This window comes from Misgurnus anguillicaudatus, chromosome 5, assembly GCF_027580225.2.
Source record: "Misgurnus anguillicaudatus chromosome 5, ASM2758022v2, whole genome shotgun sequence".
NCBI classification, from domain to species: Eukaryota; Metazoa; Chordata; class Actinopteri; order Cypriniformes; family Cobitidae; genus Misgurnus; species Misgurnus anguillicaudatus.
The window spans coordinates 2,915,947-2,943,268 of NC_073341.2; the positions used below are offsets into that span (position 1 = coordinate 2,915,947).

The 27,322-nt window shown below is 37.3% G+C and overlaps 1 protein-coding gene across 2 annotated transcripts; it reads left to right on the forward strand.

Annotated features, from left to right (window-relative positions):
* The first annotated feature begins 258 nt into the window (after window positions 1-258).
* Window positions 259-27,322, forward strand: nr2c2 (nuclear receptor subfamily 2, group C, member 2). Of its 2 annotated transcripts, none has more exons than XM_073867422.1 (15): window positions 259-419; window positions 3,251-3,389; window positions 5,205-5,306; window positions 5,386-5,583; window positions 7,793-7,895; window positions 10,995-11,174; window positions 12,291-12,438; window positions 15,709-15,796; window positions 15,932-16,062; window positions 18,724-18,898; window positions 22,978-23,099; window positions 23,182-23,321; window positions 23,615-23,755; window positions 23,839-23,944; window positions 26,443-27,322. In XM_073867422.1, the coding sequence occupies exons 2-15, from the start codon at window positions 3,330-3,332 to the stop codon at window positions 26,615-26,617; spliced, it is 1,869 nt and encodes a 622-aa protein (XP_073723523.1). In that variant the 5' UTR covers window positions 259-419; window positions 3,251-3,329; the 3' UTR covers window positions 26,618-27,322. The 2 variants fall into 2 exon arrangements, with proteins under 2 accessions (XP_073723523.1, XP_073723524.1); XM_073867423.1 differs by having other exon boundaries at window positions 260-419; window positions 23,618-23,755.

Here is a 27,322-nt window from a genome sequence, read left to right on the forward strand (position 1 = left end):
CAGTAAATTTCAGCCTAATTTGATCTCATTTAACTTAAAAAATTTCTAAAATGTACAAAATTAAATAAATGGAATAAAGTCAATATTAGGTTACATGTAGACAAGCAGTAGCCTATGTATAGAGAAAATATTTTATTTTAAATGGTTTTCTGATGTTAAAGTTTTATGAATTATGAATATGGGAATCTTTTACACCAATCACGTCTGCGTTTGTCAGAAGCAGACAGGGTGACGTCAGCGCCGTCTTCCTCCAGACGCTCGTGCTCGAGCCGCAGTGAGCGCGCTCAAGAGGAAGGAAGAAAAACGCCTGCATGCTGGCAAACGGGGTCACGAACTATGACCTTTCACTGGAGTAAAACAAAAACAAACAATGTCCAATAAATCCGACAACTAAAAAACGACGCGTATCATTATTACAGGTGAGCGGCTTTTATTTCTGCATGTCGCATAACGCTTTCTTAAAACGCTCGCGAAAAACCTTTTTAGGTAGGTGTGTTAACGTTACTTATAGTGCAGAATAACAGGCCGGAGGATGCTGTTAAAACCAATCAGCGCTGTAAACAATTAAACTTTTTGGACGACAAAAATCATATTTTAGCATTGTATGCGTTAAAATCCCAAGCGTAATGCCTTTGTTCCGGAGCTTCTGTCTGCTGTATATAATACAATCCATCATGCGTCGTATTGCAGTGGACGTGTTGACAGTCGTAGCTGGTTAGCCTGAGCGCTATCAAATGAACTCGACCCTTTTACCTTTGCCACCGCAGGCATCTACAGTGGGTGGATTTTTCCTTCAGTCACTACATAACATTAATATATACTGAAATAATCTAAATTAAACTGTTATTGCAAAACACGAATGTAATATAAATCTAAATTTTTATAATACATCTTTTGCAAAGTTTTTTTTTAGTTTGGCTTTGTGCCAGGTTCTCCATTTTGTTCTGTTTTGAACAGCACTTCCTGGAAAGTGCACACCAGCAAGGTGGGAGCTCAATTTGATTGACCTAACCTTTATCCAATCATTGCCTCGTTCCATGCTGACGTACAATAATACTGGCCAATCAGTGAAAGTACTGTATGGACTGTAGGTTAGAACAGCTTACATCATCTAAACACTGTGCATCTGAAACGAGTCTTTGTTTTAGATGAATGACATCAAATTCGAAAAAAGATGGCTTCATTATTGCAATAGATATTGTAATTGCGATTATTAATTTTCATTACTAGATTTTACATTGTTTTTTTTACTTTACGTGAATGAGCTGCATTTCTAATTTTAGAAAAATGTTTGAAGCTCTACAAAAACACTTTTGGACAGCAATTTAGTGTAAAATCACTACTACATATTTAGAAAAACAACTTCACACTTAATAGCTCTATTAAAAAGAAGAAACATATTTCATAAAGAGAGCTTTTAGCCAGTTTTTTAATTAGGAATATAAAATAGAAAACATACAACATTCAGATATAAGAAGCTTTTAAAGATAAATCAAAGATATTTCTGTCAAGTGACCCCAAACATTTAAATCAAATGGTGGTTTACTTAAATCGTTTAATCTGTCACTGGTTTTATTTAAAGTGACATACAAATTAAGAATGGAAGTCATTTATCCAGGCTGCAGTAACCAGATAACAGCTGTAATGCACTAAAATCATCAGGATAGATGAAGACAAAGAAAAACTATGGATACTAATGTCCTTTCTTTGTTTAGTAAACCAGTTATTTTACACTAAATAATACAAGATAACAGTGTACAGGCAAAGTTGTACCAATTTATATGTTTTTAAGATAAATCAAAAGAAATTTCTATCAAGTGACTCTATTCTCTTTGTAGTATACTTTTAATCCCCTTGGGGAAATTGGTTTAAAGGAGCAATCAGATATAACCATACTATAACAAGACAATAAACGTAGTAAAATAAATAACTGTGGAATTTAAAAATACACAACATATTTACAATATTATAAGAGAATGCAGTAGGCACAAAGTATACGTGGTTACACATGGTATAGGGATGGGTGTTCACCGAAAGGTCAGTGGTGCCTTGAATTGAATAAAAAATGATAAATGTATAAATTCGCATTCATAATTAAATCTTTCACAATGGCAAAACATATCTTCTTGATGATAAATCAGACTATCTTTCAACATGCATTGAGATCCAGTCGGTTTGCATCATGCTGATGTGCAAGCTGGCAGTTCACGAGAATAGGAACAAACTGCGTCAGCCTGTACCTATAGAGGTTCATGACTGGGTCATGCATTATTACCTTCTAATACAAGCCAAGTATGTATACAATAACACCCAAAATAAACAACCATTAACATGTATTCATTCATCAGATGCTTTTATTAGAAGTGACATACAAATGAGGAATGGAGGTCATTCATCCAGGCTGCATTAACCCGATAACAGCTGCAATACACTAAAGTCAACAGATGAAGACAAAGAAAAAGTATGGATACTAATGTCCTTTCTTTGTTTAGTAAACCAGTTCTTTTACACTAAACAAATACAAGATAACAGTGTACATGCAAAGTTGTACCAATTTTGTCTAAAGCATGAATTATATTACACAAGTTATATGAACTGAACAGACATTACAGACTTGGAAATGGCAATAAAAAATAGGCATCAACACACACACAAAATTACAAAAATGTTTTAAATGACTTTCTATAAGGACACATTAGCGGTAGAATCAACAAAACATAGTAATGCTAGTAAAAAGAAAAACATGTGGATGGTGATTTTTATGGAAGAGGATTAAGGCCCATCTAAAATAATAATAGGAAGTATGATACAAATATAATGCAAGACTAATGAAAACATCAAAATAAAGGGCATTATGAGAATTGTGTTTATGTATTATTTTTATTTATATTTATTTAAACTTGGCCCCAATACTCTTCTGTAGATTTCAGATTTAGAATGACACTTTTATGGGCGGTTTCCCCAGACAGGGCTTATCCTAGTCACAGATTAAAATGCATGCTTGAGCTGCCTTAATTTAAAAAATCTTACACTGACATATCTTAAGATATATAAGTGGCACACCAGTATTTTTTTTTTACATCAGTATATGTTTGTAAAAAACGACTTAAATGTCCTAATATAACTAAGGCCTAGTCCTGGATTTATCAAACCATGTCCGGCATGAAATTTGAATATGCAAGCCATTTACTTACATTGTGGACAGTCTAATTCTGAAAATGTAACTAAGCATTATATGAATATTTTGCAGGCACACTGGCGGAGCTGATCTTTGCAAATGTCTTACTGGCTTTTGTCAAATCAGACAACACTAATGACTTCACATAATCATGACAACCAATATGGAGTTGCTGGCTCAGCAAATATTGACCACTGAGCAGGCTGGAGAGGTGAGTGATGGGAGAAATATAACATAGACTTATATAATAATATAACCTTTATAACATACCGTAACCGTAGAGGAAAAAGTTAGTGCAGTAAATCATTAAGATGTGAGACATTACATTAAGGTCTGTGTGTAGTCCGATATTTATTGTGTTCTCAGTTTGTTACACCAGAGAAAAATGTGTTATTCAAATGTGTTATGCGAAATTAAAATGTGAAAGGTGCAAGAAAATTAAGAAAAAAAATTCTTAAAGCTCACGTAACACACGCTGTTTCTGCATTTCTTATGTTAATCTGGAGTATAGAGTAGTATGACATCCTTTATATTTTCGAAGAGTCTTTAGTTTAATCAGATTTATAAAAGAAAGATTAGTTTTACCGAATCTTTCCGATAGCGTACGAAAAAATGAAGAAGGAGGAGTTACTACCGCGGGAGGAGCGAGTACGAGTCATGCATGCAACACTATACAACACTATACACTGTTTAACTTATGATTCACTACATGTTTGTGTCATTTATATAATATGCACGCACCTATTTCCAACATAAGACAGAAGTCTTACTTACCGCGTGCAACTCGTCATGACCCGGTTGGGAAAATCCTGCGCATCAAACACACACGCAAAACTCCGCTGCTAATCCGGATAATAAACTATATCCATTGTTTTCATAAGGCTGACTTTCTTCTCCTTACATTCAAAAACACACTTCTTCTTTCATGCCATTGTTGAGTTTTAAAGATTAAACAAAGCTGTCGCGTAATGTGATGTTTGTAAGTTCTAGCGTCTTCTGCTGATTGACGGGTGGGCGGGGTTTTTCCGGGGGAATTGCCACTATAAAGAAGTGATACGTATAGAAAACCCCTGAAACGTCAGCTAGACCTGTAATCGAAAAAAACTTTCCGAAACTTGTACCAACCCTGGCGAAGTACATTCGGCACAGAAATACTCTGTGACACGCCCAACGGCTTTTTTGACATTTTACCTACGTTTAGCATGAGGAAACAACTCTATAACTGTGTTAATAAGTCAGAATGCATGAAATACCATTAAACCACGCCTTTAAAAAATGTGAATGAGCCCTTTAAACCTGTTCCAAGTTACTGTTTCTGAAAATATATCTAATATACTGTAGGGGAGAGCGGGGCACAACGCTTTTTGACTTTGGCTCTAAAGTAAGATAATTTTTGTTTTACATAATAACACACACATCTCTGCTACAAATGAACACTTAAAGTCTATTTGTGGGACCTATACCATTATTATATAATTACACAGAAAATGACAACTTGCCCCATAGGTGGGGTTCATTGTAACAAACAGAGGGTTTGTTGTAACACCTGCGAGAAAATTTTGTCTATATTAAAAAAAATCTGTTTACATAATAAAGGTGGATATTGTTTATATATCTGCCTATAATAGAAAGATATCCACAAATTCATCCATCCATGATCCTTCATCTAAACATCCTTGTATTATGCATTAATGCATATAGATTTTATTGAAAGGGCCGCTGCACAATTAAGACACAAAATCATAATTATGTTATTTCCCCCGATATTATATTAACAGTTATCATTTTGATGAATAGTATTTACATAGTTGTCATTTCATTATCATTGTATACATGACAGTGTGACAACTAACCCCGCTGTTTAAAAAAATGTTTTTAATCCCAGCTATCAGTTACTAGGAGTTGCTGACATGGTTCAAAGTATAATACAGAATATATAAAAATAGGAAACACAATGCCTTTGACCCTGAGAGAGAATGAATAGAGAGTATCTCGCCTCATTTTCTCTCTCTATGTGTGTGTGCAGGTACAGTCATCTTCATCAGACAGCTCAGTGATGAGCGCCTCTCCTCAGCGTATTCAGATCATCTCCACTGACCCCGCTGTCACCAGCCCTCAAAGAATACAGGTTCAGATACAGACACACACACTCATGGGTTTATATAGATGGTGTACCAACACTCACACATACACTTTATCTTTGTCAGATTGTGACAGATCAGCAGACAGGTCAGAAGATTCAGATAGTGACTGCGCTGGACTCCAATGTTCCCAAACAGCAGTTTATCCTGGCGTCACCTGATGGCTCTGGTGCGGGCAAAGTCCTCCTGGCATCACCTGAGAGCACTAGTGCCAAACAGCTCATCTTTACCACTGCAGACAGTCTGATGCCCAGCCGGATTCAGGTATAAATTCACCTAAATAAATGGGTTTTAGACATTTTTCTTTGTGTTTCATGAAGGTCACATTAAAACTGTCCTGAAAACTTTAACCCATGTCCAAGGTTTCAGAATATTAATTTGTGAAAGGTCACATGCACACAATCTCATGTTAATCTTGAGTACCTATAGAGTAGTATTATATCCTTTATATTTCTGAAAAGCCTTTAGTTTTATCAGATTTATAAAAGACAGATCAGCTGTACTGCTACTTTCCCAGAAAAAAATAAGCCCCTGGAGGGGGCACACAAGCAAGCAACACACACAAAACATTATCCCACTTTATCTGGATAACTTATGATTCAATACATGTTCGTGTCACTTACGTTATATGTACTTATGAAACAATTGCCAACAAAACACAGACAGCTTACTTACCACCTGCCCATTTCAACGAAATCCAGCATTAAACAAACACACGCACAGCTCCTTTTGCTATTCTGGATAAACAAACTATATCCATTGTTTCCATAATGCTGGGATCATTTGAAAGCTGGACAAGCTTAAATTTCCCTCACAAACAAAAACACACTTCTCTGATGACGTTGATTTCGTGTCAGCTCCTGGTTGGGGTGTGCACGCACTATTCCAGGTGAAGTGACTTCCACTGTACTAAAATTTTCCATAAAAGAAAGAAATGCGAGATTGTTACGTATGAATTTGTCACGTTAAAATTTTTAAAAAAAATTCAGAAACTTGTGTGAACTCCGGCAAAGTGCGTTTGGCACAGAAATACTTCGTCATAGATATACGTCCTCATGCTTTTTTGAGACTTTGCCTATGTTTAGCATGAGGAATCTAAGGGCCTTTTTACACCTGGTCACTTCATGTGTTTTCTCTGATCGGAAAGCTATCTGATATCCGATCTTTTACTCCTACGCAAAATGCAAATACACTTTTCATTACTCCGCCTTAAAAGGCGATGTTTATGCAACGAAAGGCAGCACTTACTGTATGTTGTACTGTATGTTGGGCAGGGAACGTGCGTCTCCTTACTCGGCATGAGCTGGAGCGCGCAGTAAAGAGCAGCAGGAGAGTGACGGCGCGGTTGATTTCATGTACAGGTCCATGACGGGAAAAAGCGTTCACAAAACTCCCTCTCAAAGTTTTATTTCTTTGTTTAATATCATTCGAATTTGTCATTGAACTCTTTATTGGTTCTAGGAAGCTCCATAAAGTCCTGAAATCGCTCCATAAAGCAACAACCGTGTCGTCGTTGTTTGTTTGCCTATTAACTTCTGGGTGGCGTGCTTACGTTTGGGAGGAGTTATGCGCTGACATATGTGTTTCCATTAACCAGATGTATTTACACTTGTCCGGTTTCGTCTGAAATCCGTCCCAGATCACCTCCTAAAGTGGTTTGAGCGATCAGATTTAAATCCATATCGAAAACATTTCGGAGGGCATTTACACCTGGTCTTTTTACGATCAGATAGCTATCCGATCAGAGAAAACGCATGATGTGACCAGGTGTAAAAAGGCCCTTAACTCTTTGGGGTGGTTTTCCAGACAGGGTTTAGATTAATCCAGGACTAGGCCTTCGTTATATTAGCACATTGAAGTAATTTTTACAAACAAACCCACTGGTGCGCATCTTGAGACAAAACACTGACATTGTTATATCTTATGTCAATGCAAGGTGTTTTTAAATTAAGGCAACTTAAACATGCATTTCAGTCTGGGACTGTGATAAGCCCTGTTAGGGAAACCACCCCTTTAATAAGTCAGAATGCATGAGATGGCTTTAGACCGCTCCTTTAACAGCTCTTTAGGGCCTGAGCACTGATAGTCTCTATAAAGTGTGTTTAAATTGGAATTTTATCAATATATGCAAAAAAATTATTTTATTGGATGTTTTCAGGGTAAGTTTTTGCAGTTAAGCTCTGTCTTCCATTATATGCCAAAAACATTTTTTATAATACACATTTAAGATGGGCTTATTTTTGTGTAAAGTACTCAATATGTGTTGTCTAATCTTTATCCAGATCACATTTATAGACAATTTAAGCAAGTTATACAATTTCAGGTTCGGGTAATCCAAAGGTTTCTGTTTTTGGTGAACTAAAGAGTCACTGGTTTCATCAGCATTGTTCCTTTGAACATAGAGTTGTCCTTTGGTAATGTAATCTTACTGTAGATGACAAATAACTAATAATCCTTTTTGTCCTTTTGGTAGTTTGTTGAAGCAGTGTCAGTAGATAGATTTCTGGGTAAAGGAGGAGACATGAGTCGAGCCCAGACTGTAGAATACTGTGTGGTGTGTGGAGATAAAGCTTCAGGTACAAATACAAACAATGTGAAAACACTACATACATCACTGAATGTTTATATCTATTGAAATAGTTGTGGATGAGTCTCTTAATTGTCCTCAATGTGAAAGATGAATCTCAACATCATCATACAGTCACTGTTGAACAGGGCGAAAATATGCAGAAGATGCTGAAAAGCAAAGATTCTGCAGGAGAATTTTTCTAAAGATCAGTGAACCGTTTAATGACTCAGGACAAACAAGTAGCTTTTAAACAACTATCATAAAACATAAAAACTGTCATTGATTGTCCAGATAACATCGTGCAGTGTTATGAATCAGTTGTTTCTAAACTGAGTTATATATATATAGTGACTTCTTTTTCGAGGGCGCATGATGCGAAACTCGTCACAACATGTATTTAGCCCGTCATGAGTGTGGCTCGTCATGTCAAAATATGTTTTCGGTGCGTCATGTAAACTTATGTGCATCACGTGTCATGTCAAAATAAGTGCCTGCTGCAGAAGCTTTAAAGGGGTTTATGATAAAAGAGATGCTCACGTTAGCCAGATACTCGCTTAATCTCATGTGTAATCAGAGTTTAGTGTTAAGGGAGTGTCTTGCGAGTGTTTTGTGAGCGTGAGCGTCTCTTTTGTCATGGACCCTTTTGCCGCGTGTGTAGCGGGCGCGTATTTTGACATGGGGCATGGTGCAGATGGTTCACATACCGCAACAAACACATATTTTGACATGACGAGCAACACACATGACACTCAGATTATCAGTATTTTCCAGATTCTGCAAGGTGTTTGTAAACTTATGACCTCATCTGTATTAAAGATATATAATAATATACACTCACCTAAAGGATTATTAGGAACACCATACTAATACTGTGTTTGACCCTCTTACGCCTTCAGAACTGCCTTAATTCTATGTGGCATTGATTCAACAAGGTGCAGAAAGCATTCTTTAGAAATGTTGGCCCATGTTGATAAGATAGCATCTTGCAGTTGATCTAGATTTGTGGGATGCACATCCAGGGCACGAAGCTCCCTTTCCACCACATCCCAAAGATGCTCTATTAGGTTGAGATCTGGTGACTGTGGGGGCCATTTTAGTACAGTGAACTCATTGTCATGTTCAAGAAACCAATTTGAAATGATTCAAGCTTTGTGACATGGTGCATTATCCTGCTGGAAGTAGCCATCAGAGGATGAGTACATGGTGGTCATAAAGGGATGGACATGGTCAGAAACAATGCTCAGGTAGGCTGTGGCATTTAAACAATGCCCAATTGGCATTAAGGGGCCTAAAGTGTGCCAAGAAAACATCCCCCACACCATTACACCTACACCACCACCACCAGCCTGCACAGTGGTAACAAGGCATGATCATGTTCTCATTCTGTTTACGCCAAATTCTGACTCTACCATCTGAATGTCTCAACAGAAATTGAGACTCATCAGACCAGGCAACATTTTTCCAGTTTTCAACTGTTTAATATTGGTGAGCTCTTGCATATTGTAGCCTCTTTTTCCTTTTTGTAGTGGAGATGAGTGGTACCCGGTGGGCTCTTCTGCTGTTGTAGGCCATCCGCATCAAGGTTGTGTTATGGCTTCACAAATGCTTTGCTGCATACCTCGGTTGTAACGATTGGTTATTTCAGTCAAAGTTGCTCTTCTATCAGTCGGCCCATTCTCCTCTGACCTCTAGCATCAACAAGGCATTTTCGCCCACAGGACTGCCACATACTGGATGTTTTTCCCTTTTCACACCATTCTTTGTAAACCCTAGAAATGGCTGTGCGTAAAAATCCCAGTAACTGAGCAGATTGTGAAATACTCAGACCAGCCTGTCTGCCACCAACAACAATGCCACGCTCAAAATTGCTTAAATCACCTTTCTTTCCCATTCTGACATTCAGTTTGGAGTTCAGGAGATTGTCTTGACCAGGAACACACCCCTGTTACGATATAGGTCAGCCAATAGAGGGCACCAACGAGCTAACATAGGATGGGGATGACAGGGAGTGAGGGAATGCTGAAAGCGATATTACAGCATTGTAGCTAGAGGAAATGAGCTGAATAAAAAGCCAGTGTTCGACCCATCACAAGTCTCTTTATTGAACATGAAACAACCCCTAAATGCATTGAAGCAACTGCCATGTGATTGGTTGATTAGATAATCGCATTAATGAAAAATTGAACAGGTATTCCTAATAATCCTTTAGGTGAGTGTATATGATATAAGTAATTTCAGTATACACTTTAATGACGCACTTTACACTGGCAGGCAGATTATGAAAACTTTACACTAATTTGCACATTAAGCATTTTTCCTCCATAAAAACCTGTTACAAAGAAAACCCTTTTCTTTGAGATCTGACGATGACAAAGACATCAACAAAATCAGTTCATTTCACAATGTGCAGGATTATATAAGGAAACAGTTGATATCACACAAAAGCATATGAACACAACAAGAAGACATAAAATATTCCACGATGTTTGAAAGCCAATGTTGATATTTGAAATCACCTAAACAAACACGCCCCTACCCCTGGACCTTCTGTTGATAGACCCGCCCCACACATACGCAACCCGGGAAGGATGTCGGTTAGTAGACACTCTCCTTACTGCTGATTGGCTATAAGTGTGTTTTGGTAGTCGGCCCGTCTCCTTTTCCAAAGCGTTTTTCAAACATCGTGGACTCCGCCTTTAATTATAAACGGCTCCCATACTACCTTAAAACAGTTGTACTATTATTTATGTTATTGACCTTATACAATGTTATATTCCTATCTCATCTGTAATGAGTAATAAGTGGAATTTGTGCTATCACAAATCATTTATCTTGCATTCAAGCATGTGAATGACCATCATCTGTTTGCTTCACTGTTGGGGTGAACAGTTCCTGACACATTACATGTGAGCTATATTTATTAATTAAGCACAATCTTTCAACTGACAGAAAACACTCACAAAAGAGACACTAAGCTATAAGGTATTAGAGTATTGTGAATATAGTCACGGTTGTAGGACTCATCCTGAAGCGGAGTGCCTGTAGTGACTACATTCACACCACCATAGCACAGTTTGTGTGTACATCGATGTGTATCTGTTTGTAGGGCGGCACTATGGGGCGGTGAGCTGTGAAGGATGTAAAGGTTTTTTTAAGAGAAGTGTGCGCAAGAGTTTGACCTACAGCTGTCGCAGTAGCCAGGACTGTGTCGTCAACAAACACCATCGCAACCGCTGCCAATTCTGCAGACTCAAGAAATGTCTGGAGATGGGCATGAAGATGGAGTGTGAGTCATCTGCAACCACATCTGTCAGACATTTAAAGCATACTGTACGATTTATAACTTAAAATGCTTAAAATTATTTTAAATGTCTAAATGTTAAACAATGGCTGTGTCCCAATCAGCTCCCTTGTTCAGTAGTCTGGGCACTGATCAGGGAGTCTGCCATTTTTAAGGGCTGTCTCAATCAAATAATCCTTCCAGTGCACTGGAACATTGGTTCCCTAAAAATTCCCACAATGCAATGCAAAAAAGAGTGAGCATTGATGGTCCCTATGTTCCGGAAATCATCTGACTTTTTCTAAAGCTCTCTAACTGAAAATAACGCGAGCCAACTCAATAAACGCACAGAACTTTTGAAAAGACAAACATTTGCTTTAGGTTAATATAAACAGACATTGCTAGACAGGAAGGTACAACAATTCATTTAATATTTAAATGTAGTATTCCTCCAAATGTATTATATTAATAATGAAAGTGTTTTTAATAACATACTTATGAAAGTGTTTAAAAATTAAGTTGAAGAGATGTTGGTTTTGCCACTTGTTGATGAATAACAGCTGTGAATTATCACCTCCACTTCACAGGAAAATAAGTGAACAGTTTCCCAATGTGAAGTAAGCTAGAGTCCTTACCAGTGCCCGTACCTGTGTACACGATATACAGATTCTCAACTTGAGACACAGCCATTGGCATCCTCATCACAATCTATAAGTTCTGTGTTGTGTGTGGACTTTAAAGGAACTCACAGCTGTCTTCTCCTTCAATTTAGAAAAGTTAGGAAAGACTTTGAGTTCCTATATAAATACAGTATATACTTAAGGTATAGTCATGGTATTTATGTAAGAACATCAACATTGTTGTATATGAACATTAGCATATGACCGTGTATAAATGTCTGAGTTATTTAGGAAAGGTTAGTTTTCAGAAAAGGACAGTAACAAAACCCTTCGGTGTCAATGAAAGAGTCAGAGAGAATACTGTATGGGTGATAACAAAATCAAACCATGGCTGCGTTTTGTCCAAGAAAACTTGAAACATACAATACATCATATTTTAAATGTGCTTTTTGCAAAAAAAGCTTGGCAGCCTGGAGTGTTCATTAATGTGTTTGTCCTGCAGCTGTACAGAGTGAGCGAAAACCCATTGACCTGCCCAGAGAAAAGCCTGCCAACTGTGCTGCGTCAACAGAGAAAATCTACATCAGAAAAGACCTGAGGAGTCCTCTCATCGCAACACCCACCTTCATCACTGACAAAGACTCCTCACGGTGACATATCCACAAATACTTCTTAGACAATGCACAACGGCAGAACATATGCCATGGGTGTCCAATCCTGCTCCTGGTGGGCCGGTGTCTCTGCAGAGTTTTGCTCCAGCCCTAATCGAACACCTGATCCAGCTAATCAAGGTCTTACTAGGACAGGGATGGGTAACTTCAGTCCTGGAGGGCCGGTGTCCTGCAGAGTTTAGCTCCAACTTGCCTCAGCACACCTGCCTGAAAGTTTCTAGTATGCCTAGTGAGACCTTAATTGGCTGCTTCAGGTGTGTTTAATTATGGTTGGAGCTAAATTCTGCAGGACACTGGCCCTCCAGGACTAAAGTTGCCCATCCCTGTCCTAGGCAGACTAGAAACTTTCAGGCAGGTGTGTTGAGGGAAGTTTCAGCTAAACTCTGCAGGACACTGGGCCTCCAAGACATATGCTGTAAATAGTAGTAGTAAATCTACTGTATATAATACAACCCCAATTCAGAAAAAGTTGGGACACTGTAGAAATGTTGAGTAAAAAAGTGATGTAATAATTTACAAATCTCATAAACTTATGTTTTATTCACAATAGAATATAAATAACATATCAAATGTTGAAAGTGATACATTTTGAGGTGTCGTGCCACGTATTGGCTCGTTTTGGATTTCATGAGAGCTACACATTCCAAGGGACCTTGGGACGGGTAGTAGTGGGAGGCCAGAGGGGTTAAATGTACATATAAGGAACAGCTGGAGGAGGACCAATGTTTAGGAATTGGAATCTTTTCCTATTCTTGTCTAATACAGACTTCTAGTTGCTCAACTGTCTTAGGTCTTCTTTGTCGCATCTTCCTCTTTATGATGTGGCGAATGTTTTCTATGGGTGAAAGATCTGGACTGCAGGCTGACCATTTCAGTACCCGGATCCTTCTTCTACGCAGTCTTGATGTTTTAATTGATGCAGTATGTGGTCTGGCATTTGTCATGTTGAAATATGCAAGGTCTTCCCTGAAAGAGACGACGTCTGAATGGGATCATATGTATCTAGAACTTGGATAAACCTTTCAGCATTGATGGTGCCTTTCAAGATGTGTAAGCTGCCCATGCCACACACACTCATGCAACCCCAAACCATCAGAGATGCAGGCTTCTGAACTGAGATCTAATAACAACTTGGTTTTTCATTGCCCTCTTTAGTCCGGATGAAATGGCGTCCCAGTTTTCCAAAAAGAACTTCAAATTTTGATTCGTTGGACCACAGAACAGTTTTCCACTTTGCCACAGTCTATTTTAATTGAGTCTTGCCCAGAGAAAACGTCTGCGCTTCTGGATCATGTTTAGATATGGCTTCTTTTTTGACCTATAGAGTTTTAGCTGGCAACAGCGAATCACATGGTGGATTGTGTTCACTGACAACGTTTTCTGGAAGTATTCCTGAGCCCATGTTATGATTTCCATTACAGTAGCATTCCTGTATGTGATGCAGTGCTGTCTTAGGGCCCGAAGATCACGGGCATCCAGTATGTTTTCCGGCCTTGACCCTTATGCACAGAGATTATTCCAGATTCACTGAATCTTTGGATGATATTATGCACTGTAGAGGATGATAACTTCAATCTCTTTGCAACTTTTCTCGGAGAAACTCAGAAAACTATTTTCACCGCAGCATTGGGGGAATTGGTGATTCTCTGCCCATCTTGACCTCTGAGAGACACTGCCACTCTGAGAGGCTCTTTTTATACCCAATCATGCTGACAATTGACCTAATACGTTGCAAATTAGTCCTTAAGCTGGTCCTTATATGTACTTTTAAATTTTCTGGCCTCTTATTGCTACCTGTCCCAACTTTTTGTGGAATGTGCAGCTCTCATGAAATCCAAAATGAGCCAACACCCGGCATGACATTTCAAAATATCTCACTTTCAACATCTGATATGCCATCTACATTCTACTGTGAATAAAATATAAGTTTGTGAGATTTGTAACTTATTCCATGACTTTTTTACAGTGTCCCAGCTTTTTCTGATTTGGGCTTGTATTTGTTTACTACGTCTTACATGTTAGATTCATTTAAGCAAAAGATTAACGATGCTTATTGCATATATTAAAATAAAACACAGAAATCACATTTTAAAAGGCAGGTAACGGCACACCTTGCACAGAGGTCATGCACAGAATTAGTCAAATGAATAATAAGGGGCCGTTTCCCAGACAGGGCCTACACTGCAAAAAATGACTTTCTTACTTAGTATTTTTTTCTTGTTTTTTTTTTCAGTAGAAATATCAAAAAATTCTTGGGTTAAGATTCTTTTTCTCGATGAGCAGAATGACCTGGGAAGATGATTCTAGTTTTGGGGCAGATAGTATACAATTTGGGTGAGATTGTCCTTGAAACAAGCGAGGTTATCTGCCAATGGGGTGAGAAAAAAAATTGTGAAATAAGATTTCGTTTTTCTTAGTCACTTAATTCAAGTAAAATTTTCTCACCCCATTGGCAGATTTTTTTGCTTGTTTTAAGCACAAATTCACTTAAATTGTATATTTTTTTGTCTAAAAACTAGTATTATTTTCTTTGGTCATTTTGCTCATCAAGAAAATACATCTTGATTTAAGAATATTTAGATATTTCTACTGAAAACAAGACAAAAATACTAAGTAAGAAAGTCATTTTTTGCAGTGTAAGCCTAGTCCCAGACTGACTTAAATGTTAGTGTTGTCTTGACCAAAAACAACTTGTTCTGTCATATCTTAAAATATATCAGTGCGAGTGTTGTGTCTGAAGATGCACACCAGTAATGTTTATTTATAAATTATGCTTTTAAAAATAACTTAAATATCCTCATTTAACCAAGGCCTAGTCCTGGCTTAAGCTAGCTGTCCGGCCCCCATGTGTTAGAACTGGTGATTTGCACATTCACAGAGGGTTTTATGGTTGATGTGATGTAAAAAGCATTGTTTTTTAAAGGACTCAGAATTGTAATTGGTACTATTTTTTATGTTTTTGTGTTTGTAATATTGTATGGATATTAAGCACTTTTATGGTTTGAATATGTAATGTAGGACTTTAAGTGTTGTGTGTACCCCAGGTAGACAAGCAGTGCCTTTGGGCATAGCTAATGGGGGTCCAAATATATCAATAAATAAAATCTGTTTAACCATTTGTTCAGATATTTACAAAAAACAAAACTAAGACAGTTGCATAATTTAGATTAAATCATTATTTTTTTTCTTTTTAGAGTCTTAGGTTTGGTTGATTTCTAATGTTTTATTTTGTTTTACTGCTCTGAACAGGACTGGACTGTTGGATTCTGGGATGCTGGTCAATATCCAACAACCTTTAATTCAGGCTGATGGCACATTACTATTAGCTACAGACAAAGTAAGAACTTTGTCATTAACACGAATCTTTAAATCATGTTAAGTCTACAACTTTTATTATGAATGAAGGATTTTTGTGTCTTTGTTTTGTTTTTCAATTCTAAAATGTAAATGGAAGATGTCATTTCTTTATCAGACAGAGTCAGGACAGAGTGATTTAGGAACATTGGCCAACGTGGTTACATCACTAGCCAATCTAAATGATGCTCTTAATAATGGAGACACCACAGACAGCCAAATGGAGGACTCGCCCAGTGAGATCACACGGTGTGTTATTAATGAAGACTACGGTAAAGTATATGTGCGTCTTTGCGTGTTAATGAAATATGTAAATGCAAGATCGATATGGTATTAGTTAAAGGCGGAGTCCACGATAGTTGAAAAACGCTTTGGGAAAGGAGACGGGCCGACTACCAAAACACACTTATAGCCAATCAAATCAAATCAAATGCCAGGTTGCGTATGTGTGGGGCGGGTCTATCAACAGAAGGTCCAGATTCTATTGGGGTAGGGGCGTGTTTGTTTAGGTGATTTCAAACATCATGGACTCCGCCTTTAACAGAATAGTTCTTTGAAAGGTTAAAAACATTTACTCACCCTCATGTTGTTGCAGACGTCTGATTTATTTTCTTTCACTCAGCTCTTCTCTTTATAACAAACGACGTAGGCAACAGCTTAATTTGGATCTTATCTAGATTGTTGTCCTTAAAGAAGTTTGACAGCACAAGATCACTAGCCCATGGTATTAAATATAGAAAAAAGCAGTGGTAGGAAAGGTCATGTACCTATTCAAAGAAGAGTGGTACCCCAGGTGATCATGTCATGAGTTTTGTGGCGCTTTTCCATTGCATGGTGCCCCACGGTTTGGTCTGGTTTGGGTCGGGTCAGCTTACTTTTGGGAGCTTTTCCATTGGGATCACTTCGTAGTACCCGATACTTTTTTTCGTACCACCTCGGTTGGGGTTCCAAGCGACCCGAGCTGATACCAAACGTGACGCGTAAACACTGTAGTTCACTGATTGGTCTGAGAGAATCGTCATCGGCGCCGTCATCCTATTATGTAAAATATTAACTTTAGCTTGCTGCTAGCTTGCGCTGTCTCGAGCAAACATGTTGTCATCTGTGCTCTGTTTTAAGTTTCCAAACACCCTTTTAGCGATTAAAAACATTCACAGGTTGTGAATCAGGAACACATAAAAGTTTTTTCCAGACTTGCAGTTTGTGGCGGCACATTCGCGACGTGCACGTCAGTATTATTTATTCTTTAATGCAACTTCATTGAGGCTCAGCGGAGCGCCGTCGACAGACGCCACGGGTGTTTGAACAGAAACTGTTATGTGAGACAGATGTAGTTATAAACGCGATGTGCAAAGTAAACTTCTATTTGTGGTGGCCAATTTTAATTTGTGGCGGCACATTCGCGACGTGCACGTCAGTATTATTTATGCTTTAATGCAACTTCATTGAGGCTCAGCGGAGCCGTCGACTGACGCCACGGGTGTTTGAACAGAAACTGTCATGTGAGACATAGGTAGTTATAAACGCGATGTGCAAAGTAAACATCTATTTGTGGTGGCCAATTTTAATTTTGTGGCGGACTGATAAATAAATAAATGTATGGGAATGTACAAGGACGCTCTCTCTTGTATGATGTCACAGCCGTATGCAGCGCAAATATAACGACACGCCTATAATTCCTCCCACTGCGAAGTGATACTAAACTCAATGGAAAAGCTAACCACGCCAAAGTGAGGTGAGCTGACCCGACCCAAACCAAACCAAACCGTGGGGCACTATGCAATGGAAAAGCGCCAAAAGTGAGGTGAGCTGACCCGACCCAAACTAAACTAAACCGTGGGGTGCTATGCAATGGAAAAGCGCCATTGGTAACCATTGCCCTCTGTGATAGCCTGAAGGATCAGTGAAGTGGAGTTCCTGTGATTCCCAGTGATGGGACGGTAGCCAAAAGAGGATCTGGTGATTAACTCTGTCAAAGGTTGCGGCGAGATCCAGCAATATTAGGACAGTAATTTAAAGTATACTATACTAGCACAAAGAGGCACAGACGGGTTATAAGTTGGTGGGATTTTATGATTTCTTGTGCCTGATGCTAGAATAACACCTGTGGAAGACAATAGGATTGTACTAGAAGTGTATATTAAGGGTTGGCCAAGTTTGCATGAGAATGGAAAATAAAATATAAAGACACTTTGGTGCCTCATCTCAATCCTTGCTAATTATACTTTTTTTAAATACACTTGCTGGTGTTTACTCTATTTAGGCCTTCACTCGAGGTCTGACGCTTACCAGCTATATTTAAATTCTTGCAATAATTTTAACCAGCAAACCAAAACAACCATTAGTGTAAGCAACAGAAACAAATCGGTACAGAAACAAAGCAGTACTTGCAGCTGCTCACTGTTGCTTTTGTGCTGTCAGTAAGGTTTAGAAATACATGATGGTGAGTAGGGATGCATATCAATTAATCGCGATTAATCTATAGCAGAATAAAAGTTTTTGTTTACATCATATATGTGTGTGTACTGTATTTAATAACTTTGTATAGTTAAATGCACACACATGCATGTATATATTTAAGCAATGTTTACATGTGTATATACATTTGTATATTTATGTATAATTTATATTATATATAAATATAAATACTTAATATATAAATATATTTTTTTCTTAAAATTGTACATGCATGTGTGCATCTTTATATATACATGGTTGTTGTACACAGTTCGCGCGCATGTATGATGTGGACAGGAGCTTTTGTTCTGCTGTGGATTAATCGCGATTGATTGATATGCATCCCTAATGGTGAGTAAATGGTGACCCTGATCAATTTTGCCTATAATGACCTGTTGGAAAAATTTAATAACTTCTTTATTATGTTTGTTTGTGATGTATATGGTGCTGCAGTGCCTTTGATACGTTGGCTAAAGCTCTGAACCCCAGTGAAGTGATGGAGACTCAGAGTCTATCAGAGGTGGATGGGGTCGGTGGATCTACGATACAAGTGATCAGCAGAGATCGCATTACACCTCTAATAGAAGTTGAGGGACCCCTGCTTACAGACACACACGTTAGCTTCAAGGTGCGTAACAGAAAAGTGCTTAATCATGCTAAAAGCACTTATTAAATGTTTGGTCCACAAGTCTTTATTCTGTTCCATTTATTTTTTATAGGTTGTTTTTTTTAAATGATCAGACTTAGAGTTTGACACAGTAGATATTAATATAATCCCAAAATCCTATATATAGACTAAAACTATCCTCCGATATCCTTGATATATCATATAGCCCTGAGAATGGGGTCTTTAGATTGTACACAACACTATGGACCCCTTTTGCCTCCATCAGAATGAAATCCTATCATTAAATCCTATCATAGCGTTTACACATAATAATGTGTTCAGATTGATGTGCTTGTTTATATGGCACAAGCTTCAAATCAGATTTTATCATTTGACATTCAGACATTTAACAAATATAGTTTCAAGATGGATACAAATCATCCTCTTAAAATTGCTGTGCGTCTATTTCAGGTCATAATTAATAAACGGTGAGCACACAGAGCTTTGTGCCACGCTGATTATCAAGCAGCAGCAAAAACAAACCATTGACGTGTGCCTAAAAGCGTGTTCGGCTTCACGCGGTGCTGCAGAGACCATCCACAAAAGATTGCACGTGCGCAGAACGCCCCCAGTTTCAGTTATCAATCCGATCAAGTGTCTACAAAATATTATAAAAGGTATAAACCAGTGGCGGATGCAGAACGTGACAGATGGGTGGGCATGGATTAAGTCATGGTGGGCCTGAATCTATGGATGTTTAGAAATCAAAGCAGTTTGGATCCCAAAACCTTTTTAAAGCTACGTCGTTTTTGGTACACTGTACCTTATCGTATGTGTGCATGTGTACATCACTTTTGAATAAGAAACGATAACAAGTCTATAAAATTTGTCAAAACTTCACGAATCACAAGCGTATTGGTAAGAACATTCATTTAAACAGCATACACACACACATACACCTGAACTTGACTGCAACGTCACATTTTTTTTACATTATTGATACTGCTTTAAATCGTAACTGTCTAGGGGTCAATCGCAACAGAACGGGCAAATGAGAGTCTTGATACGAAGAGATACAATATACAAAATTTCTTTATTTACTAAAAGACAAGGATTTAGGCTTCAGGGGAGGACAAGGCCAAAATAATAAACAAACAATCTTTCAAAATACCTCTTACTTAAACCAAAATTAAAGAAAATAAAATACAAGCATTACTTACCTAACTCCCTTTCTCAAATAAACAATATAACAAAGATTCAAAATAAATGGCGTCGATCCCCCTACATACCTTGTCACAATATGTTTTGTATATTGGAGTATATTTGATAAGTGAATAAAATGTATCTGGCTAACAAGTCAAAATCAGAATCCGTAATCGTAGTCAAATATCAGGCATGGGTCAAGCACAAACGAATCAATCCAATAATAAACAAAACAAAAATAAAACAAAATCACAGGCTCAACACACTCTGAATATAAACTTACAATACTTTCTCTCTCTGCTATGACTTTTTTAACAAATAACAAATTTAAATCAATACTTGGAGGATATAAGAAAGACTAATATACAAGCACAAGTCAAGTAGTCACAATGGCAGCAAAGGCCTCAATCAGTGATCCAGGAAGTCCTTTTATCTGGAACAGGTGGAGATAATGACCAATCAGAGCCTCCATCACATTATCTCCAAGGACCGCCTTTCTGAAAACAAATGTCAAACATAGAGAAAAGACACAAGAGGGCAGCACAGAAATCAAACCAATGACTGAAGGTCATAACAGAGATTAATTAAGCGTTTTTAGTAAAAAAAGTTTTTGGGCTGTTTACACTGTCATATACATAAAAGAGAGCCTGCACACAGTGACAGGAAATATAAATGAGCACAAAAAAACTATCACTTTTAAAATAACCCATTAAAGTGTTTATTACAAATAAATTTTGGGGCTGCTTCACTGCGTTATGTGAAAAAGCGGTGTTCTTTATAAAATAATCACTTTAGACACGTTAGTTGAAATTGCATTTATTAGGACACGTAGGGTATTATAAAAATATAATATTATAATGCTATTTTTTATATCATTATTTTGGTTATGAAAAGTGAACACTGAGCAGCATGAGTAAGAGGCATGATTTGACCACTTCATAGATTTGTTTTGTAGAAAGACTTTCTTTAAAGTGAATTTCGTAATTCTTTTGAGAAAGTTATGATAGGCTATTTGCTGCTTAAAAGCAATAGGCTATGTATATTGTATAAAGTGGTAGCAATAAACGTGGTGTGACTTGTTGTGCTGATTTACAGAGCTGGTATATCAAACAACATCACTGTGATCAGATACTTTATTTCATTTCATTTTTATTGTGTTTGTTACTGAGAGGAAAGCGCAGCACATATTTATAACGTGGTGTTCTTCAAACTAAGTTTTCCACTTGCAAAAAAACTACTTATTTTGTAGTTTACATTCATCTGCTGTCAAAACTGAGCTAAATACATAAGCCTCTAACACAGGGGTCTTCACATTTTTTGGGGTCGGGGACCCCTTAGATGAGAGAGGCATGGAGCAGGGACCCCCTGATACTAAATGTGTAAAACTGATATTTAAGTAATCAGTAAGGTACAAGAGCCTGCCTTTTCGTATTAGGCACAACGTAAAGAATCAATGACTGGAGCTGTTTTATAAATAGAAACAAACCTGTCACACAGCCATACTACATTAAGACAGTACATTGGCACTATTATGCTGTTGTAGTACATGCATAATTTTTTGTTAAAGTAGATTTAGTTTTTATATGAATATAATAATAATAATAATAATAACATCACTATAATAACATAATATTATTTTAAGGTATTTGCAGTTTAATAGATTTTCATTTTACTGTGAATTTACCTGAACCTGGGCTTTCAGTTTATAAAGAAGACTGATCATGGTGAATGGCACAAAGACTCTCTATTCTGGTGGGGATCGAGGTTGTGCTACTTTATAATTCAGAGGTTTGTTGCCTTTCTCGTGTATCGTCATTGTCACGAGTTTAAGTAACGCAGGTTTATTTTCTGCATAGCTTCATATCAGACTCAGGAGAAAACATGCATTGAGTCTGCGCGCATCTCTTTGGGGCAGCTTAGAGGCGGATTTCAACCTGACTATGAATCTTGCACGAAGCACCATCACTGTGCGCGTTTCATACATTTTTAAATGCGGGGGATAGTTTTGTCAAAGTTTATAATGCAGACGTGGTGTCATTTGCTTGTTGAGTTAGCGCTTTAAATCTGAACCGCGTGAAACAGCCGGCCAAGTTCATGAGAGACAATGTCGCAGTCGCACTGATTCTAAAATAACTTTCTGAAAGAAAGACAAACATGCCTATAAGATTTACCTGTTTTATGATGCCTTTTCTGTCGCTACTGCTGCTTCCTGAGTGTACATTTATAATCTTCAGATATTTTAGCTAAACTGAACGCGCGCCTTCGCGGCCACGCACGTGCACAACTTAAAGGGGACATGTAGCATTTTTTGTACATATATTTTACGTTTTTAGCAAAAATAGCTTGTGGTCAAACATTATTTGGCGGACCCCCGGTTGAAGACCCATGCTCTAACATGTTATAGATAAAAAACACCACATAAAGTAGTATCCATGTTTAACTATACAGAGTAGTTTTTTATTTCTGATTGGGTGGGCCAGCTGTCAATGTGGGCGGGCCTTCCGGGCCTGGTATAAACCACCCCTTTCAAACCGATTTGATTTTTAATCAGTTTGGCTCTTTTCATACTGATTAAGGTGTTTACATGGAGCATTTTCATTTGGATTCAACATTTAAACAGATCACAATTGTCCATGTAGACGCAGCTACTGTAACATCTCGAGGTTAGCGTAAGCAAGCTCCACGCATGATTTCTTCGCAACATGTAAAAATTAAGCATTCGTTGTTAATATTTGCATTCACATTTTCACATTTATTGGAGTTATAAATACTATGAATAATTTGTTTTATTTTCACAGTTTTTTTCTTATCTAAAGAGCAAAACAAATACTCATACTCGTATCAATTAAAATTGATCTTGAAGTTATCTGATGATTGTTTGATTTTTTTCTATGTAGTTGACTATGCCAAGCCCAATGCCAGAGTACCTGAATGTGCATTATATCTGTGAGTCTGCATCACGCCTGCTTTTTCTCTCCATGCACTGGGCGCGGTCTATCCCAGCATTCCTTGCTCTCGGGTGAGATTTCAGTGCTTGAAAGACACTGAGTGTTGTTATATATGCTCTGACAAATGTGTTAAGAGTGTTGTGTGTTGTGTAGGCAGGAGTGTAACACAGCCCTGGTACGAGCATGTTGGAATGAGCTGTTCACTCTGGGATTGGCGCAGTGCGCTCATATAATGAGTCTGTCGACCATCCTCGCTGCCATCGTCAATCACCTACAGTCCAGCATACAGGATGGTACGCAACAGATCAACATTATATGCCATACTAATGCTCATCTCTGTGATTATATACTGGTAGTATAGCGCATTATATACAGTAATCAGTCAGTATTATCAGACTGTGCTTTGTGCTGGAGACTAGGCATACGATATACAGTAAACCAACCTGTCTTAACATGAGAGTTATTTCCTTCTTAAAGATGTGTTTTAATTACAGATATACAGATTAATAATCAAATAAAATGAGTTCAGCAGTTTTGATGTGACTGCACAGCCCATAATTCATTAATAACTCATACACTCCTCTAGTAGACAAGCTATCAAGTGAGCGTATTAAACTGGTCATGGAGCACATATGGAAGCTGCAAGAGTTCTGCAACAGCATGGCAAAGCTGGAGACGGATGGATACGAGTATGCTTACCTGAAAGCCATTGCCCTCTTCAGTCCAGGTGCACATGCCAACACATGCTTTTCATACGTTTGTAATACATGTCGATTGTGTTTTCTAACAACCGATTCATTATTTCACAAGATCATCCGGGTTTAAACAGCTGTAGTCAGATTGAGAAGTTTCAGGAGAAAGCACAGATGGAGCTCCAGGATTATGTCCAGAAGACTTACCCTGATGACACATACAGGTGTGTACTTTACTACAGGATTATTATGATGAAAATGAACGAGTAATTAAAACGTATGTCGTTATTTACTTGTGCTGGAGACTAGGCATACGTCTGTCTAAAATGTTTAAAAGTATAAAAATGTTTTGTTAAAATAACACATCTTGTGTCTAGTTAAGGACAACACCTGACAAAATCTGACTTTTTCCATGTTTAAGTGCTGTAATTGGGTCCCCAGTGCTTCTTTTAACCTAGAAAATGTGAAAAAGATCAACCCAGTAACTTTTGGTTTTGGTAAACTCTTCTCTTCATGAAATTTGGCTCTCTTTATGATGTCATAAGGTGAATTTGATCAGCTCATTTGCATATAAAATGACACACCCAAAACGGCACATGTTGCTCACACCTACAAAGTGGCAATTTTAACATGCTCTAATAAATTATCTATATGATATTTTGAGCTAAAACTTCACATGTGTACTCTGGGGACACCAAAGATTTATTTGACATCTTAAAAAAGTCTTGTGACATGGCCCCTTTAACACATGCTATTTTTGGAACTACACACTTTGTGTTGTTTTTACACATCTTGTGTTGTGCCTTTTATTTATTTGAAATCAAAATCAACATGAAATAACACATATTGTGTTAAATAGGATAACATAAAACAATGTGTTAAAATTAACACATCCTTTTTTTAGAGTGTATAGCTAAGCGATGACATGATTTTCAGAAGTCATAAGAATATATATATATATCTTAATAGACAGAATCTTGTTTTTTATTTTGTATGCTATTGAAGATATAGTATACATTTTTATTTTGTATTTGTGCATACAGTACATTAAAAGAAACAAGTATGAATATGCACAAACCAGACAGGAGAAATACTTGTTAATGAGATCTTTAAATATGGAGATTATAGATATTAAAAAGGCAGGTGATGATTATGAAGTCTGTTTTAAGGTCTTGTTGCTCTTTTTTAGACCTGCACCTTAACCGTTGCGTCTCTTTCTTATCAAAGATTTTTGTATTATGAGCAAACAGCACGTTAAACTACATCACTTCAGCTGCACACCCATCACTGATATGAACACATGTTTTGTCTTACACTGAAAAAAACGAACTTTTTGGTGTAGTAATATTTATTAGATTAACTTTCATAATTTCTACATAATAATATTAACATTTATTGAGAACTAGATTTTCCTATTTAAGACGAGTAGTTATACAAGCAAGTTTGGTGGTACAAAATAAAACGTAGCGCTTTTCTAAGCGGATTTAAAAGAGGAGCTATATTTTCTTGTATTATTTAGCACTGTTTGTGAGTAGTCGACTCGGCACAGTAGTCCTAAAATAATATGAGAGTGAGAATTTTAATCAAAAACTTTTCAGGCGAGATTCGAAGTACTAAAAAATCTTAGTTCTATTTTACGCCTTAAAATATATTAAATCCATTAAATCCGCTTAAAAAAATCTAAGTAAAATTTACTTACATTGTACCACCAAACTTGTTGTATAGGACTACTCGTCTTACAATAGGAAAAACTTGAATATTTTGGTCACTTTTTAAGCTTTATCTCTAAATGGTACCATTGAATGAATGGGGCTAAGCTAAATGCTATCGAAGTGTCGCAGCGCGCTCCAGCGCTTACGTGCACGCACACAGATGATAGAGGGATGTATCAACAAATCTTAGTTAAGGTAATAACATAGTTTGATATTGAAAATGAGTAGACTAGTCCTTTAACCGTTGCGTCTCTTTCTTATCAAAGATTTTTGTATTATGAGCAAACAGCACGTTAAACTACATCACTCCAGCTGCACACGCATCACTGATATGAACACAAGTTTTGTCTTAGCTTGCTTAAAGTTCGGAAAACTTTAAAACAATTACCAGCATTACTCAGTCTAAGATGCGGGAGTGCCGAGTTGGTCACGGACACTTCTTTACATTCCACAGAATACACAGAATAGAAAAAAAACTTCTGACATTTTATTTCACGGTAACAGAATAAAACACCTACCGCCCAGCCCTAGGGTCTGCTATAAGACAAGTCCCACAAGTAGCTCTCTCTGAAAGATCTATCGTTCCTTTAACTGACATTTCTTATATCACTTTGCTGTCTTCCTAAAGCCTTTTTATCAATTATTTTTATGTTCTGAGTGTTGGCAGATGTGCTCATATGTGGGTTTTAGTAGTATTTATGAAGCTTTGGAATGTGCATTTCCTAATCTTGCTTAAAATGTTAAAGTGAATTGTTCATCACCGCTTTTATACTTTCTGGAGAGATCAGTCCATCTTTTACTCACTTAATTATTAACAGTAAAATTAATTTTGATCAGGGGTGCGTCATTTATACTACGGGGCTGTTAAATGCTTTATTCTGATGTTCAACAAATGTTTTCACAAGTTCACAGTGTAATAAAGCAGCTTCAGAATAAATACATATTAGTACAGGCAGTTCAGATAAACTTTTTTTAAATGTCTCCTGATGAATTGTTGATTGATTCGGTAGGTTGGCACGACTACTGTTGCGTTTACCAGCACTTCGACTGATGAGCTCCAGTATAACAGAGGAACTTTTCTTCACTGGACTTATCGGCAATGTCCCGATCGACAGTATCATCCCATATATTCTCAAAATGGAGACTGCAGACTACAACAGCCAAATCACAGGCCCCTCTGTGTGACCACACATCTCATTTTAACCCTTTTCCCAATATACCCTGATCCTGTCAAATTGACGTTGTATCGGACCGAATAACAAGCTCTACCTCAAGAGGAGCTGCAACAGTGAATGCCACTTTTTATGTGAGCGCTACTATAGACTTCTTGTGTTATGGGACAGACGTAGGTCTTCTTTCCTTTTTACTTTTGTTTTAAAAAAAAAAAAACTTAAGCACTTCATTGAATGATTCCATTCTTCAGAACTCTCCAAGATGTTTTTCTTTATTAACTTAAGTATTTACAGCAATGGACTGTATGATCTTTTGACTCACAAGATGTGAACCAGCTCATTTTTGACACAAATTAAAAAAGTAATTATGTTTAACATAAAGAAAATGAAGATAATTATAATGTGTGGAAGTAAATGTTTTGTGAGTTTTACTCAAATACATAAAATGCTATAGGTCAATCTCCTGAAAAATCAATCTAATGTGCGATCTTATTCTGCCTATTCTTAAGTCGAGCTGTAATTTATTAAATTAATTCTCAAAAAGGTCATGTTTATGATATGACTTGTACCCTTATTATATGACTTTTGTCCGTCATTGCTTGTGGGGACGGTGTTTATTGTCACAGGTCGTTATTTTTCTGTACTGTATCGCCTCTGCACTCATGACAATCATATACAACATTGCACTTAACCTCAACATCTGCTTTTATTTTAGTGA

Bases quoted from the DNA above. Each gene is read 5' to 3' on its own strand.
- nr2c2 (XM_073867422.1), top strand. From the start codon at position 3,330: ATGACAACCAATATGGAGTTGCTGGCTCAGCAAATATTGACCACTGAG. The intron at 5,584-7,792 runs GTATAAATTCAC...TCCTTTTGGTAG, and splicing joins TGATGCCCAGCCGGATTCAG to TTTGTTGAAGCAGTGTCAGT. The intron at 23,100-23,181 runs GTGAGATTTCAG...TGTGTTGTGTAG, and splicing joins CCAGCATTCCTTGCTCTCGG to GCAGGAGTGTAACACAGCCC.